Here is a 15,551-nt window from a genome sequence, read left to right on the forward strand (position 1 = left end):
CAATAGCCTTCTGCACGTGCAAACGTAATGACTTCATTGTTGTTGTTTTTTTTCTCCACAGATTCCATATCGGATGGCATCGCTGTAGATTATATCAACCAACTTCTGTTCTACACGTGTACCTATGATAAGGTTATCGTTGTCGTCTCATTGATGAATAAAAATATCTATAAAACAATTGTCAACGAATCTTTAGACCAGCCTAGAGACGTTATTGTCCATCCGGAAAGAGGGTAAGTATATTTATTAAATATTTTGCACCTGCAGTTTCAGCTATATATAGTCAGAAGCAGGGATTTTCGGAATTGCTGCTCTAGATATAAAACTGTACGGTCTCCGAGGCTGAGGATGGAACTAAGGTCTTCTTGAATGTTTAAGAAATTTTAAATAACGTCAATTTTATGGTAGGAAATGTATTTTTCCTATTGTTAAACTCGAGCAAAATCAAAGTTTTGAAAACAATTCCTCTTATTTCAGAATTTTTTACAAAAGGTTTGTATAGAAATAATGATTTTATGGTTAATTGAAAATCATGAAAGTTTTATAACATGTCATTTACACATCAAGTAAAATGTTTAGTGTTAAATATGGCTGAAATTTACAATCAAAAATCGTTTCGGGTGATAAATTCAAAATGAATCAAAATATTTGAAAAATTAAAATGGCCCCGTTACCACCATCAAATTTCTCCAGAATGATGTATAATATAAATTGTATTGACTATATATAGAAATCGAGCTGAGAAGGTTGATCAAACAGTAATCTTAATATAGCAATTGTTTTTTCGCATTTATTAATGATACATGAATTGTACATTAGGCCAAACGAAGTTGTAAACGATTTTGGCTGAAATGATCGGGCATATCGATTTCTATGACAAATATTTCATCTTTTAGTTCATACTTGCGGCCTCTGCTACTTATTTTGAATGTAAAATATTTGATAACTATATCTAAAAAAAACATTCATTAACTTGTGTAATAGAGGAACACTGTGAATGTATTTTGTTTCGGATACTGCCTAATAAATGTATTTTGTGGAGAACTGTTTCATTAAAGTTGAATTATGCGCATTTTTCAAGTAAAAATCCAGCTGATATAGATATGAGTGTAAAAAGGGTGGAGGAAATAATAGCTTTTAACCCAATATACCAAACTCTTCCTGTTACCAGTATGAAATAACTTTCCAAATTCGACTTTTCTTACTTTGACTGGTGCAGCCTTTTTAAGAAAAGTCAAACTGCACGCAGGAGTTGCTTCCCTTCAACTTCAGAAATCTCTACCTATAGGTAAGGGAGATCACTGCGTAGAAGATTGACGAAAAGAACTAATATTTTATTAGTAAGATTTCTTTAATTCTAAAGGGTCAACTTCAAATATTTATGCGGCATTGTCGTTAATTTAACGCATTTAAATGCACAGCAACCGAAAATTGCTTTTATAAAACATTCACCAAAAACACTTTAAATATGCAAATTACTGATTAGCTTTCTTTTCCAATTTATACTGACAGCATGTACGGTATATGAGAGAGAAGAATGAAAGAGGTCATTCATTTTTTTTATTTATATTTAGAGTAATATACTGGACTGACTGGGGAAAAGAACCTAAGATTGAAACCGCCACTATGGATGGTGGCAACAGAAGTGTTGTTCTAGCGCTACAGGAGGAGTCTTGGCCTAACGCTCTGGCTTTAGATGTTAAAAGTAAGTGAATGATTCATAGACTAAAGTAAGGTATTGCTTGATGAATAAAAACTATTTCTGGTCAGATGCCCTGAAATTAGATGTCAGAGGTAACTAAGCAGAACAGATTCTGGACCAACGCCCTTTCTGAAAATGTCAACAGAAAGTGCAAGATTTTTGTGTCTCGTGTCAGGGCTTTAGAATGATGTTAAACGTTTGTGCATTATTATCGACCGACCTAATGGCCGGCTTTTAGATAGTAAAGTAAGTAAAATCCTAATGCTAAAGTAAGCAAACGATGCTGGTCCTAATGCTAAAGTTAGCAAACGATGCTGGTCCTAATGCTAAAGTAAGCAAACGATGCTGGTCCTAATGATAAGGCTTGGAAGTCAAATGTAAGTGATGAACATGTGGTCTAACACCTTGATTGTAGATGATGAGCGAATGGTCTGTGGAATAACGCTCTTTACGGAAGTTTAGTTTTAAGTTTTTAAATACACATTTAATTTATATGCCAAGTTATTGATATATTCATACCCAGACTGTTGTGGCTTTTTGATATCTAAAGTAAGTAAACCGTCTGTTTGTTACCTCGGACAGTTTATAAGCATCTATAAGTTAGCAGAACATTTTTGTAATTTAAGAGCTATAACATAGTGGACGCATTGGTTGAAGGGGGCTAAGACCCCTTTCTATGAAGATAAAGTCCCCGGTCTCAATTACTGGCTACTCCCATTGCTGTGTGTCCTTTGGGCAAGGCACTTTATCGTGACTGCCCCCGTCGACCAAGATGTAAATGGGTACCGGCAAACTGCTGGGGGTACGATATAATTGGTTTTATTTGTTCTTAAAATAGGGTCGCTCAAAAGCTCTACAGAACGTTCATAGTTTCACAAAACGACGGTAAACTGAATTTACCTTTACCTTAAATAAAGCAGCAATTTTAACAAAATATGAGAAACAAGAAATTTGGCAGTCTGAAGTATAAGTCGATTTAGAATTGTCCATTGCAAAAGCAAAATATATCAAAAATATTATTGCTGGCGTGTCAGAAGTATAGATTTGAAAAACGAGTGTGAAATCAAAAGCCTAATGTCTTAGAAGTAATTGTGAAATCAAATGCCCGTATAATGTCTTTTGCTTAATATTGAAAAAGTAAGTTTGAAATAAAATGCCATATGTATTTGCTTTATATTGAGGAAGAAAATGTAAAATGAAATGTCTTATATTTGAATAGTAAGTGTAAAATCGTGTGCATGATGTCTTTGCTAAAGAATTTAGAAGTAACTTTGAAAATAAATGCTTAAAATCTTTCTAAAACATTATCAAGTCAGTTTGAAATCATATGGCTAATGTTCTGCTTTGAAAAGTAAGAGTGAAATAAAATGTTTAATGTCTTTTTCTAAATAATCTTTAATAAGTAAGCGTGAAATCCAATACCGGAGGTATTTCCTAATGTCAAATCAAATTCCTCTTTGCCTAAAATGGCAAACTTGGTGCCTAATTTCTTTGCTTAACAGTTACCCAGCTAAATTTCTTAAATGGACTGGTCCGTCATTTAATTTGTGCAGCATCACTTATTATTCAAAGGGGTGTTGACTGAAAATTTACTGTTTGAACAGCGAACAGTGAAAACCATGGCGGATGTGAAGGCTGATCTTGGTCTAGGCAAAATCACTTGACGCCAGCAGGCTAAGGGTTAAACATTTAAATGAGTGTGAAATCCGATACCTAATGCATTTGTCAATTATAAGCGTGAAATCTTGTTGAAAATCTAAAAAATGAGTAAAAATCAAATGCCTCATACATTTGCTCAAAATCATTTAAGTAATCACTTAATGCTTTTGCCAGTACATATAAAATCCAGTGCCAAATACTTCTGCTTACGAGTTTAAGAATCAGTTGCCTAAGGCCTTTGCTAAATTTTTCAAAAGCGGTGGAATTACTTTTGATCCGTCATCTAGAAATGAATTAACGACTTTCCGCTTAAAATGCTCGTAAGTTTATGAAGTGTATTAGTTAAGTACAAATGAGTGCGTTTCTAAACTAACGTTTATATTGAGATGTCAGAATACCGTATTCTTGACAAAATGCATTTGATTTCCATATTCACGTGCAGCCTGCACCAAACCAAACAGAGAATGAGCTTTTGCAGTAATCCTTGCTTGAGATCTCCAACGTCCTTGGACGTCCAACGCATTTGCTTGAGAATTCCAACACCCTTACTTGAGAGTACAACACCCTAATTTGAGAAGTCCAACACCCTTGCTTAAGAAGTCCAACGCCTTCGCTTGTCAAGCCCAACGTCCTTGCTTGGGAAGTCCAATGCCATGTATGAGAAATCCAACACCTTCGCTTGAGAAGTCCAACGCTCTTGTTTGAGAGGTACATCGCCCTTGCTTGAAAAGTCCAACGCCCTTGCGTAAGAAGTCCAACGCCCTTGTTTGACACCCTTTCTTGAGAATCCAATGGTCCAACGCCCTTGTGTAAGAAGTCCAACGCCCTTGTTTGACATCCTTTCTTGAGAATCCAATGCCCTTGTTCAAGAAGTTCAACAGCCTTGCTTGAGAAGACCTGTGCTCAAACAAACATGATGTTTTTTGGTACTAGGTGCATGCGCTCTATCATTGTTCATAGCGAAAACACACCAGGAGAACTTAACCAATATCGTAAATAATCAGAGGTATGTAATGATATATCAGTTAATTTTATGGGAATTTCATACTTACACGTAATCCTGACAGAATAATTTTGAAGGCGTGCGAAATTCCAAAGAAAATTCGGTTAATATCTCTCATAAAATATTACGTGATTTACCATTTCCGCTACGGGAGGTTTTGGGAAATGTCTATTTAATTTAAGATGGAATGCACCTAAGTTGAAATCACAGGGTTCAACTTCGACATTTTGGTTATATCGAATTTACACGTTCCCGATTTAATGCATGTTTTACATTTTTGACAATTTTATGACTTTTGTCCGTATTTGTATTACTAAAGCTAGCTTTGACCATCTGGAAATCCATGTTGCTCCTCCCCTCCATGTCCCTTCCCCTACTTCCCGGTTATTTTTCTGATTCTTTTTTTGGTAGCTTAGATATTTTCAGTTCATCAGGACTGGTTAACAACAGAATTCGAAATCGCACATATTTCAGAATAATTCGTTTTTTTTTTTAATTTAGATAACGTGTTTGATACTATTTCTATTTTGTTGTTGTTATAATTAAAATCATTTTGCGAGTAAATAATAAGGATTTCTAATGCGTATCTCTCCCTAAAATAGTTATTTTTAGTTATTAATTTTGAATGTGAAATATTTAATTTGACTAACTGTCGTGGTAGAGCTATGTAGGACCACATTCGTAACAGATTGCATTTGTAACAGATTTCGTACGTATGCGATCGCATTCGTAATATGTAAAATGTGTTACGAATGTGTTTGTCCAACATGGGGATTGACATGAGAAGCACATATGTATCATGTTGAGTTTTATACTGCAAATGTTCAATCAGTTGGTTGTCATCGCAACATCATTAAATGACTGCCATAAGCACCATCACAAGTTAGCGTCTTCGTCGTCGACGTCAATAACGTCATAAATTATTTGAGCCGCATCATGAGAAAATGGGCCTACAGAGCTACCTTCACAAAATGTCATGCACAGCAGCCATGTTCTTAAACTGTCTATAATGTATGTTAGGTTTAAAAAAGTACACATCTAATAGATGTTTAGCAAAGTACATTTTTTTGTTCAGTATAAATGTATACTACCACTAAATCAGTGGACAAATAAATGTCACACATCGCATTTAATTGTGTATATAGCTCCAAAACACAATTAAATTATATATTTAGTCATTCTACTAGTTCTGCTAGTATGAAAAAATATACTGTTTTAGTAATACATGCGCATTGGATATCTTTAAGTCTTTTTTGTTTATACTCCAGGTATGAACTTATTCTGGGTGGATGCGAAAAACGAAGTCATTGGTAGAATCAACATTGATACGGGCGTAAAGAAAATACTCTACACGGAACCCAGAGCCCACTTCTTTGGCATGGCTTTGATCGAGGATAAACTTTACATCACAGACTGGTTCAGAAAGTAAGTGAATATATGAAACAAAACATTTTTACACTTGTGGATATTTTGCTTTATATGAATTCTGGAGTAACTGAATAGATATGCAGGGCAATGATATTGAATCTTTCGATGTTAAAAGGTTTTGGGGTTAAAAGGCTTGTCTTTTTGTGCCATAATTTGCTTTATTTTAGTAAAAATATAGAAGAATTAAATTTGAAATCATGCACAGGTTATCAGAGGTTGATTTTGAGGATGTACATCTCAGAGAATATGAAATATAGAATGCAGCTTTTTTCATTTTCTGCCATCAGCTATCACGAAGTCATAAAAGAGCGATGGTGTATTCCGACCATTACTATCCTACTACAGGTTTCCTGCTATCCAACCATCACCAAGTCGTATTATCCTGCTATCGCCCGGTCTTAATTTTCTACCCTCGTTATCCTACTATTCTACTATCCTACCATCGTTCAATCCTAATGTCCCACAGTCTCTGTTCTACTATCCTACCGCCATAGCTTATGCACTATCCTAACATCCCTAACATACTATCCTAATGCCCTACTACCCTACCATCGCTTTCCTACTACCCTACCATCACTTTCCTACTACCCTACCATCGCTTTCTTACTACCCTACCATCGCTTTCCTACTATCCTACCATCGCTTTCCTACTACCCTACCATCGCTTTCCTACTGTCGTACCATCGCTTTCCTACTATCCTACCATCGCTTTCCTACTATCCTACCATTGCTTTCCTACTGACCTACCACCGCTTTCCTACTACCGTACCATCGCTTTCCTACTGCCGTACCATCACTTTCCTACTACCCTACCATCGCTTTCCTACTATCCTACCATCGCTTTCCTACTACCCTACCATCGCTTTCCTACTGTCGTACCATCGCTTTCCTACTATCCTACCATCGCTTTCCTACTATCCTACCATTGCTTTCCTACTGACCTACCACCGCTTTCCTACTACCCTACCATCGCTTTCCTACTGCCGTACCATCACTTTCCTACTACCCTACCATCGCTTTCCTACTATCCTACCATCGCTTTCCTACTACCCTACCATCGCTTTCCTACTGTCGTACCATCGCTTTCCTACTATCCTACCATCGCTTTCCTACTGACCTTCCACCGCTTTCCTACTACCCTACCACCGCTTTCCTACTACCCTATCATCGTTTTCCTGCTGTCGTACCATCGCTTTCCTACTATCCTACCATCGCTTTCCTACTGTCGTACCATCGCTTTCCAACTATCCTACCATCGCTTTCCTACTATCCTACCATCGCTTTCCTACTGTCGTACCATCGCTTTCCTACTATCCTACCATCGCTTACCTACTGCCGTACCATCGCTTTCCTACTGTCGTACCATCGCTTTCCTACTAACCTATCATCGCTTTCCTACTATCCTACCATCGCTTTCCTACTATCCTACCATCGCATTCCTACTGTAGTACCATCGCTTTCCTACTAACCTACCACCGCTTTCCTACTATCCTACCATCGCTTTCCTACTATCCTACCATCGCTTACCTAATTTCCTACCATGGCTAACCCAGTATCTTCCGCTGGCGGCGGGCAAAGTTAGGATGTGAACAAAACAGGATTCCGTGGTAATTTATGTGCGCCTTTTGTCCAGCTTGGTCCCTTAGAAAGAGACAAACTACTTTTAACTGGTAAACACATGGACTGGGTTTGATACCGTTTAATCAAAACCGCCAATTTCTGACTATTTATATTAACACGTGCTCTGCATGCCATAATTAAGTTTACAAGCTTGCTTAATGTACTGTGACTGAGAAAAATCAGTACATACTTATATATTTATTAGTTTGAAACATTTAGAATAAAAACATATAAATGGTTACACACGAGACTCTGGTTGATTTCTTTGTCTTAAATCAATTCATATTCCTGCTATTTCTATAGGCACGTGAGCAGATTGAGCGTTGATGGCGGTCAGCTTGAGCAAGTGGGTCCCTCCAAGTTTTCAAAATTAAATGGAATAGCTGGTTACAAGAAAAGTGATATCAGAACAGGTAAATATCCTTTTTGTGTGATATAAATAACCAGCTGTCTTGTACAATTTTTTCCGGCCGCAGACCGGTATTGATTTCATCTTTACTTCCTGTTTAGGCGTAAAAAAGTTTGTTTCCGGTATCTCGACCTACCCTAAATTTTTGGCCCGACCCTAAATGTTTTTATGGCCTTGGAGGATATTTTTTTCAACTTTTTAACAAAAAGTTGCAAAACTTCACTTTTTATGCTTTAAACATTGTCAGCGATGTTAGAAATCAACTTACTGTTGCTCTAAAGGCATAACCCCCTTATTTGTTTTCATTTTCTGACATAAGAATAAGTTTAATAAACCTAGTTTCGAATCCCTGTCCTTGCAGCGTTAATTTCTGAGAGTCTCTCACCTAACTAAGTCTTTTAGGTCAACCCCTCTACTCATATCTGTATGTCTGTAGTGGCAAGGGTGAGTTTGGCGCTGCCTTTATATATAAACTTTTAAACATGTTTATCATGAAAAGAGCGCTGTATTAATCTAGTATATAATATAATTATAGGTTATTTTTGTATCGGAAATTATGCACGAGTTCTGCAGCGGATATATCACGCGACTTTAGGAGTGCAATATTCTTCCGCTAAAGAACGAGTGCATATTTCTCGATGTAAAGATAATAACCTTTTTCTTACATACATATCTACTCGTAAAAAATGTAATGTAAATATCATGAATTTGTTCAATAACCGGAATAAGATTGAGAAAAAGAATTAATGCAACGGCACACATTAAATCATGACACTCACCCAATATGAAATTCAGGCAGTGTATGGAAAATATTGACGTTTCCGGTACCATTGTAACCTAACGGAAAATAGATACGTGTATGTAATAATAAATAACATGAAGGCTGTCCCATTATGTCCCTAATTGATTGCGGTTTGATTAATTGCGTGAACTTTGATATCGAAGTTCAGGGGTGAAATAACATCCATACTTCTATAAAATTGTGAATCATAAATGGAGCAGAATTCTAATTTGCATAACAGTTAATCATTTATGTTTAACATTATATAATTTGTTATCTGACGAAAATGTCTGTCATTCAATGTATTTTACGACATATATTGAAATATGATACCTATCTATATGCCATGTCATAGACCTGTATTTGTGAATGACAAATCATGTCGTGATATGCATAATATTGTTGATTGCTCATCTGTATTTTCCATATGTTTTAATAAGGTTTTATACAACTAAATGTACTTTTACTGTGTGTATATGTATATACAAATGTATAAGGAAATGTGAGTTTCATACATGTCATAAGGCTTGTATTGAGTCTTCTTCCATTTTCATAAACCATCGATCTGTATGAACTTACAAGTTAGAACGGACGTAGCTGGTCTAGCAGTAACACGCCGGACCACGAAATCTTAAGTTCTATGCCCCACTCCTTCCAGCTAAAAATTACATTCATTCCGATAAGTGTCCTTTGGATAGGCCTATGTGTTTTACATCCGGCGCGCTAAAGAACCGAAATAAAAACGTCTGTAGAGGGACCTTTTTTTCTGGATCTTGTACATTCCTCCGACTAAACTTACTAATTGTTTTCTGTGACGACTAAAAATAACCTGAAATGTTCCTCTGCAGGAAATTAGAGTAATAAAATAGAGATTAAAATCGACTGTATGCATACCTATTTATTTGATATGCCATGCTAATCAACTTTACATGTTTTAGTTTTCAGCAAATGTATACAAAGCACGTGTAGCCATCTTTGTTTACCAGTTTCCGAAAATGATTACAAGTGCGCTTGCTCAGATGAAGGAAAGTACGTATCGGTTCCTTGCCGCGAAATGAACGGTACGTTTCAGTAAACGTTAGTTTACAAGATTATACAGTTGAATCTCTATATCTCGAATTTTCATGTCTCAAAATTCCGGCTATCTCGAAGTATTATTTTAAGTTAAATTTTGGTTATCTTTGAGTAAAACGTCCGATCCCTTGGAATTGGTGAAGAGTAGCAAAGTACATGTGAAAATTACGATGTTCTTATATCGTTGTTTTGTTTACTGTGACGAGAAGTTAACAATAAGAATTCCTATCGTTTCAGAAATTGACAATCCGACTATAACAATTAATAGCCATCTAAAAAATGAAAGAGGTAAGTTTAAAACGCCCTCCGTTATTTCATTGAATTCAAGTAACTTTATATTGCATTTACCCCAGTACTGATGAGGACTTGTAATGGCACTCGGCAATTTCCGTGTGCTTCCGTGTGATTACGTATTCTTGTTAGGCAATTCGGCCACCTTCGGAGGTAACTATAGCTCAACGCCTACATGGCTGTCCGTATTAACAAAAGAAGAATGCCGAAATAGCATGCAGACGACACGTAATTTACCGATTGTCATTCCGGATCATGTTGGAATGTTGTTCTTATAAAGTAATTTGGTGTCTTCGTCTAAAACTTAGGCGGTAACCTGTTCACAGACACCTGGGGCTAAAATAACACGCCTTGGGCTCAGAGTCCACGTAAATCTTGTAATATGAACCAAATTGGATCAGAGTTTCATTTCCTGTTAGTTTGTCCTAAATACAGAGACTTTAGAATGAAATTCCTGTCATTGGGTTACCCTGACGAAATTCAAATTTTTGTTCAATTCTTCCTCAGAATTTGTCCTTATTATTGATTATAAGAATATACTTACTTGCGCAACAGTTTGAAAAGACCTGTTAACCATTTTGTCATGCATTTTTTTCTCATAAAACATTTGCTACTTTGAAATTATAAACTCTGCTCACCAGAATATGTACTTTGGCAGCTGTTATCTAAAACGACAAGCATTTTACTCTTCAGAATTGTTTCTGTTTTTTTAGCTCACCTGAGCCAAAGGCTCATGGTGAGCTTTTGTGACCGCTCAATGTCCGTCGTCCGTCGTCAGTCGTGCGTCGTGCGTCCGTCAACATTTTCTAAAATAAATCTTCTTCTTGAAAACCACTTGGCAGAACTACACCAAACTTTATAGGAATGATCCTTGGGTGGCCCCCTTTCAAAATTGTTCAAAGAATTGAATTCCATGCAGAACTCTGGTTGCCATGGCAACCGAAAGGAAAAACTTTAAAAATCTTCTTCTCAAAAACCAGAAGCCCTAGAGCTTAGATATTTGGTGTGAAGCATTGCTAATGGACCTCTACCAATTTTGTTCAAATCATGACCCCGCGGTCAAAATTGACCCCGCCCCAGGGGTCACTTGATTTTACATAGGAAAATCTTTAAAAATCTTCTGAAAAACCAGAAGCCCTAGAGCTTAGATAATTGACATGTAGCATTGCCTAGTGGACTTCTACAAAAAAATTTCAAATCATGACCCCCGGGGTCAAAATTGACCCCGCCCCAGGGGTCACTTGATTTTACATAGGAAAATCTTCAAAAAAAAATCTAAAAATAAACCAGAAGGCCTAGATCTTAGATATTTGACATGTAGCATTGCCTAGTAGACTTCTACAAAATTTGGACCCCGCCCCATGGGGTTACTTGATTGTACATAGAAAAATCTTCAAAATTTTCTAAAAATAAACCAGAAGGCCTTTAGCTTAAATATTTGATATGTAGCATTGCCTAGTGGACCTCTACAAAAAATTTTCAAATCATGACCCCCGGGGTCAAAATTGACCAAACCCTTGGGGTCACTTGATTTTACATAGGAAAATCTTCAAAAAAATTTTAAAAATAAACCAGAAGGCCTAAAGCTTAGATATTTCACATGTAACATCGCTAGTGGACCTCTACAAAATTTGTTCAAATCATGACCCCGCCTGAGGGGTCTCTTGATTTTACATCTAGAAAATCTTTAAAAAATTTCTCAAAATAAACTAGAAGGCCTAGAGCTTAGATATTTGACATGTAGCATTGCCAAGTGGACCTCTACAAAATTTGTTCAAATCATGACCCCCGGGGTCAAAATTGACCCCGCCCCAGGGGTCACTTGATTTTACATAGGAAAATCTTCAAAAAAATTCTAAAAATATACCAGAAGGCCTAGATCTTAGATATTTGACATGTAGCATTGCCTAGTAGACTTCTACAAAATTTGTTCAAATCGTGACCCCTCCGGGGTCAAATTGACCTCTCTCCATGGGGTTACTTGATTGTACATAGAAAAATCTTCAAAATTTTCTAAAAATAAACCAGAAGGCCTAGAGCTTAAATATTTGACATGTAGCATTGCCTAGTGGACCTCTACAAAATTTGTTCAAATCATGGCCCCCGGGGTCAAAATTGACCCCGCCCGAGGGGTCACTTGATTTTACATAGGAAAATCTTCAAAAAATTTCTAAAAATAAACCAGAAGGCCTAGAGCTTAGATATTTGACAAGTAGCAACGCCTCGTGGACCTCTACAAAATTTGTTCAAATCATGACCCTCCCGGGTCAAAATTGACCCCGCTCCAGGGGTCACTTGATTTTACATAGGAAAATCTTCAAATAATTTCTAAAAATAAACCAGAAGGCCTAGATCTTAGATATTTGTAGCAACGTCTAGCAGCCTTCTACATTTTTTTTTCAAATCATGTCCCCGCCCCATGGGTTTACTTGACTGTACATAGAAAAATCTTCAAAATTTTCTAAAAATAAACCAGAAGGCCTAGAGCTTAGATATTTCACATGTAGTATTGCCTAGTAGACCTCTACAAAATTTGTTCAAATCATGACCCCTCCCCGGGTCAAAATTGACACCGCCCCAGGGGTAACTTGATTTTACATAGGAAAATCTTCAAAAAATTTCTAAAAATAAACCAGAAGGCCTTGATCTTAGATATTTGACATGTAGCATTGCCTAGTAGCCTTCTACAATTTTTTTTTTCAAATCAGGACCCTGCCCCATGGGGTTACTTGACTGTACATAGAAAAATCTTCAAAATTTTCTAAAAATAAACCAGAAGGCCTAGAGCTTAGATATTTCACCCCCGCAGGGTCAAATTGTCCCAGCCCTAGGGGTTACTTGATTGTACATAGGGAAATCTTTATAAATTTGCTAAAAATAAACCAGAAGGCATAGATCTTAGATATTTGATATTAACATTGCCTAGTAGACTTCTACAAACTTTGTTCAAATCATGACCCCCGGGGTAAAATTGGCCTCGCCCCAGGGGTTACTTGATTGTACATCGGAAAATCTTCCAAAAGATTTCTAAAAATCATCATCGTTTGACATTTGAAACATGTAGCTCATATTACTCAGGTGAGCGATCCAGGGTCATCATAACCCTCTTGTTTCTATCTTTAGATAATATATTATATTGCTATAAACATTGTAACATGTTTTAAGCGAATAAATTCTTTGGTGTTGGTTTATATTAATGAATGTTTAACTGACAACAGTAAAGTGTTTTGAAAGAAATAACCTCTGAAATATTGACGCGAGTTTGACCGAAATTCTGTTTGTTCAACTTGCCATTGTTTCTATGTTGCAGATGGTAGCTCAGCATTAACCATAGGACTATCTGTGGTGGGAGTCATTGCCGTGCTTATAATAGTGGTCGGAGCTGTCTATATCTACAATAAAAAGTATGTATGTTGGTAAATAATAAAATCACAGGTCAATAGTTTGTGCTTATGACCGGTCCATAGTTCAGCACAGGTTTGTTAGGCTAAAGTTAATTGTTCTGAAAAAACTAATCCAAAGTTCATTTATAATGTCATGTCATGTCATAAAAACTAATTGAATGGCTTATCGGTCTGCAGCCAAAACTGTGAGTTGCGACTATTGACCGGGAAGCACTTTAATAAGTATATACTGTATACGTGTTCCTTATGGTGATATGCATGAATGTAAATTTCGCATCAATTTATGATGCTTGGACAGTTTATTTGCTAGTGTCGCTTTTTTGCCTTCAAGTTCATCAAGGGGCCTCCGTGGCCGAGTGGTTAAGGTCGCTGACTTAGAATCACTTGCCACTCATCGATGATCACCTCATCAAGACGATATGCAGAACCCATGAGTCAGCTATGCCGGCTCAAGGTCAAGGTCACAACTGAAGGTCAAAGGTTTGAGCCTTCCATTTTGTGTCCGCTCTATATCTCCTAAACCCCTTGAAGGATTTTCATCAGACTTGGGTCAAATGATCACCTCATCAAGACAATGTGCAGAACCTATGAGTCAGCCATGCCGGCTCAAGGTCGAGGTCATAACTGAGGGTCAAAGGTTTGAGCCTTCCATTTTGTGTGCGACCTGTATCTCCTAAACCCCTTGAAGGATTTTCATCAGACTTGGGTCAAATGATCACCTCATCAAGGCAATATGCAGAACTTATGAGTCAGCCATGCTGGCTCAAGGTCAAGGTCACAACTCAAGGTCGAATGTATTAGCCTTCCATTTCGTGTCAGCTCTATATTTCCTAAACCCCTTCAAGGAATTTTATAAAACTTAGGTCAAATGATCACCTTATCAAAACGATGTGCAGAACTTACGAGTCAGCCATGCTGGCTCAAGGTCAAGGTCACAGCTTAGGGTCAAAGGTTTGAGCCTTCCATTTTGTGTCCACACTGTATCTCCTAAACCCCTTGAAGGATTTTCATCAAACTTGGGTCAAATGATCACCTCATCAAGAGCTCATGAGTCAGCCATGTCAACTCAAGGTCAAGGTCACAACTCAAGGTCAAAGGTTTGAGCTCTGTATCTCCTAAACCCCTTGAAGGATTTTCATGAAACTTGGGTCAAATGATCACCTCATCAAGACGTTGTGCAGAATTGATGAGTCAGCCATGCTGGCTCAAGGTAAACGTCACAGCTAAAGGTCAAATGTTTACCCTTTCACTATCCATAACAGTGGCGGCGGATTTAGCTGTCTTTCAGACTGTCTTGTTCATTAAAAAATGAAAGGGTTCTTGTAAATGCATCTTTGTAGGGTTATTTTTCAAATGCTGTTTTAAACTACACGTTGAAGGTCTTCATTGATTTCTTTTTCTTCATTCACTCATTTGCGTACTTAATTTGAAATATATTGTTATTCTGGAACTAAAACCTTGAAACGTTGTTCTGTGACAGTATAATGACAAATTGCTTGATTCATCTATAAATCGTGACAATTGTTTTAATGATTTACACATTTTGATATGACAGATTACATATAATGTTTCAACATTTACATTCCTTAAACATTTAGATAATTAAATGTCACAGATCTGTAATATAACTTTCATTCATCATTAGCTTGATAGACAAATTTTAGTTGTCAGGGTCAAGAACATTAAATAGTTAACAGATGGATAGATCGACCTTATTGCCACCTAAAACGCATTAATTGTATATAATCTTTATACTAATATGACAAATGTTCATTAACAGTTGTCATGTTTAAGAAATAAAAAGATTAAAATGTTGTTTGGCTGTCTTGGTTGAGAAATCAAAAATGAATTAATTCTGCAGATTGTTCGTGTCCATGAATTAGGCTAATGAAAATAGAATTAAAAGATGGAACTGTACACAGTTGGTCAAAATCGAAACAAATTATATGATAGTACACATCATTTTGAATGTTTACTAACGCACCCCACTCCACAACAAATCACTCCAACGTCAGATATTTGTGCCTGAGGCACAAGAATCTTTTAAGCGTATTTATATCATATGTTTAGCTTTGACCGGTCAAAACTTTCCATGCAGAGTTTTATTTTATATACATTTTTGTACATGTACTTATACTCTGAAGCAAGCATAGGTCGCTTCTATATTCCCATATGAAAGT

The 15,551-nt window shown here is 36.7% G+C and overlaps 1 protein-coding gene across 1 annotated transcript in view; it reads left to right on the forward strand.

Moving 5' to 3' along the window:
* Positions 1-15,551, forward strand: part of LOC123554927 (low-density lipoprotein receptor-related protein 4-like) — a 34,364-nt gene that overhangs the window by 16,810 nt on the left and 2,003 nt on the right. The window contains exons 15-21 of the mRNA XM_045345363.2: positions 62-233; positions 1,575-1,705; positions 5,633-5,789; positions 7,716-7,825; positions 9,541-9,663; positions 9,914-9,964; positions 13,278-13,371. Coding sequence (XP_045201298.2) covers positions 62-233; positions 1,575-1,705; positions 5,633-5,789; positions 7,716-7,825; positions 9,541-9,663; positions 9,914-9,964; positions 13,278-13,371 — 838 coding nt within the window. The remainder of the gene's footprint in view (positions 1-61; positions 234-1,574; positions 1,706-5,632; positions 5,790-7,715; positions 7,826-9,540; positions 9,664-9,913; positions 9,965-13,277; positions 13,372-15,551) is intronic.

Source organism: Mercenaria mercenaria, chromosome 7 (genome assembly GCF_021730395.1).
Source record: "Mercenaria mercenaria strain notata chromosome 7, MADL_Memer_1, whole genome shotgun sequence".
NCBI classification, from domain to species: Eukaryota; Metazoa; Mollusca; class Bivalvia; order Venerida; family Veneridae; genus Mercenaria; species Mercenaria mercenaria.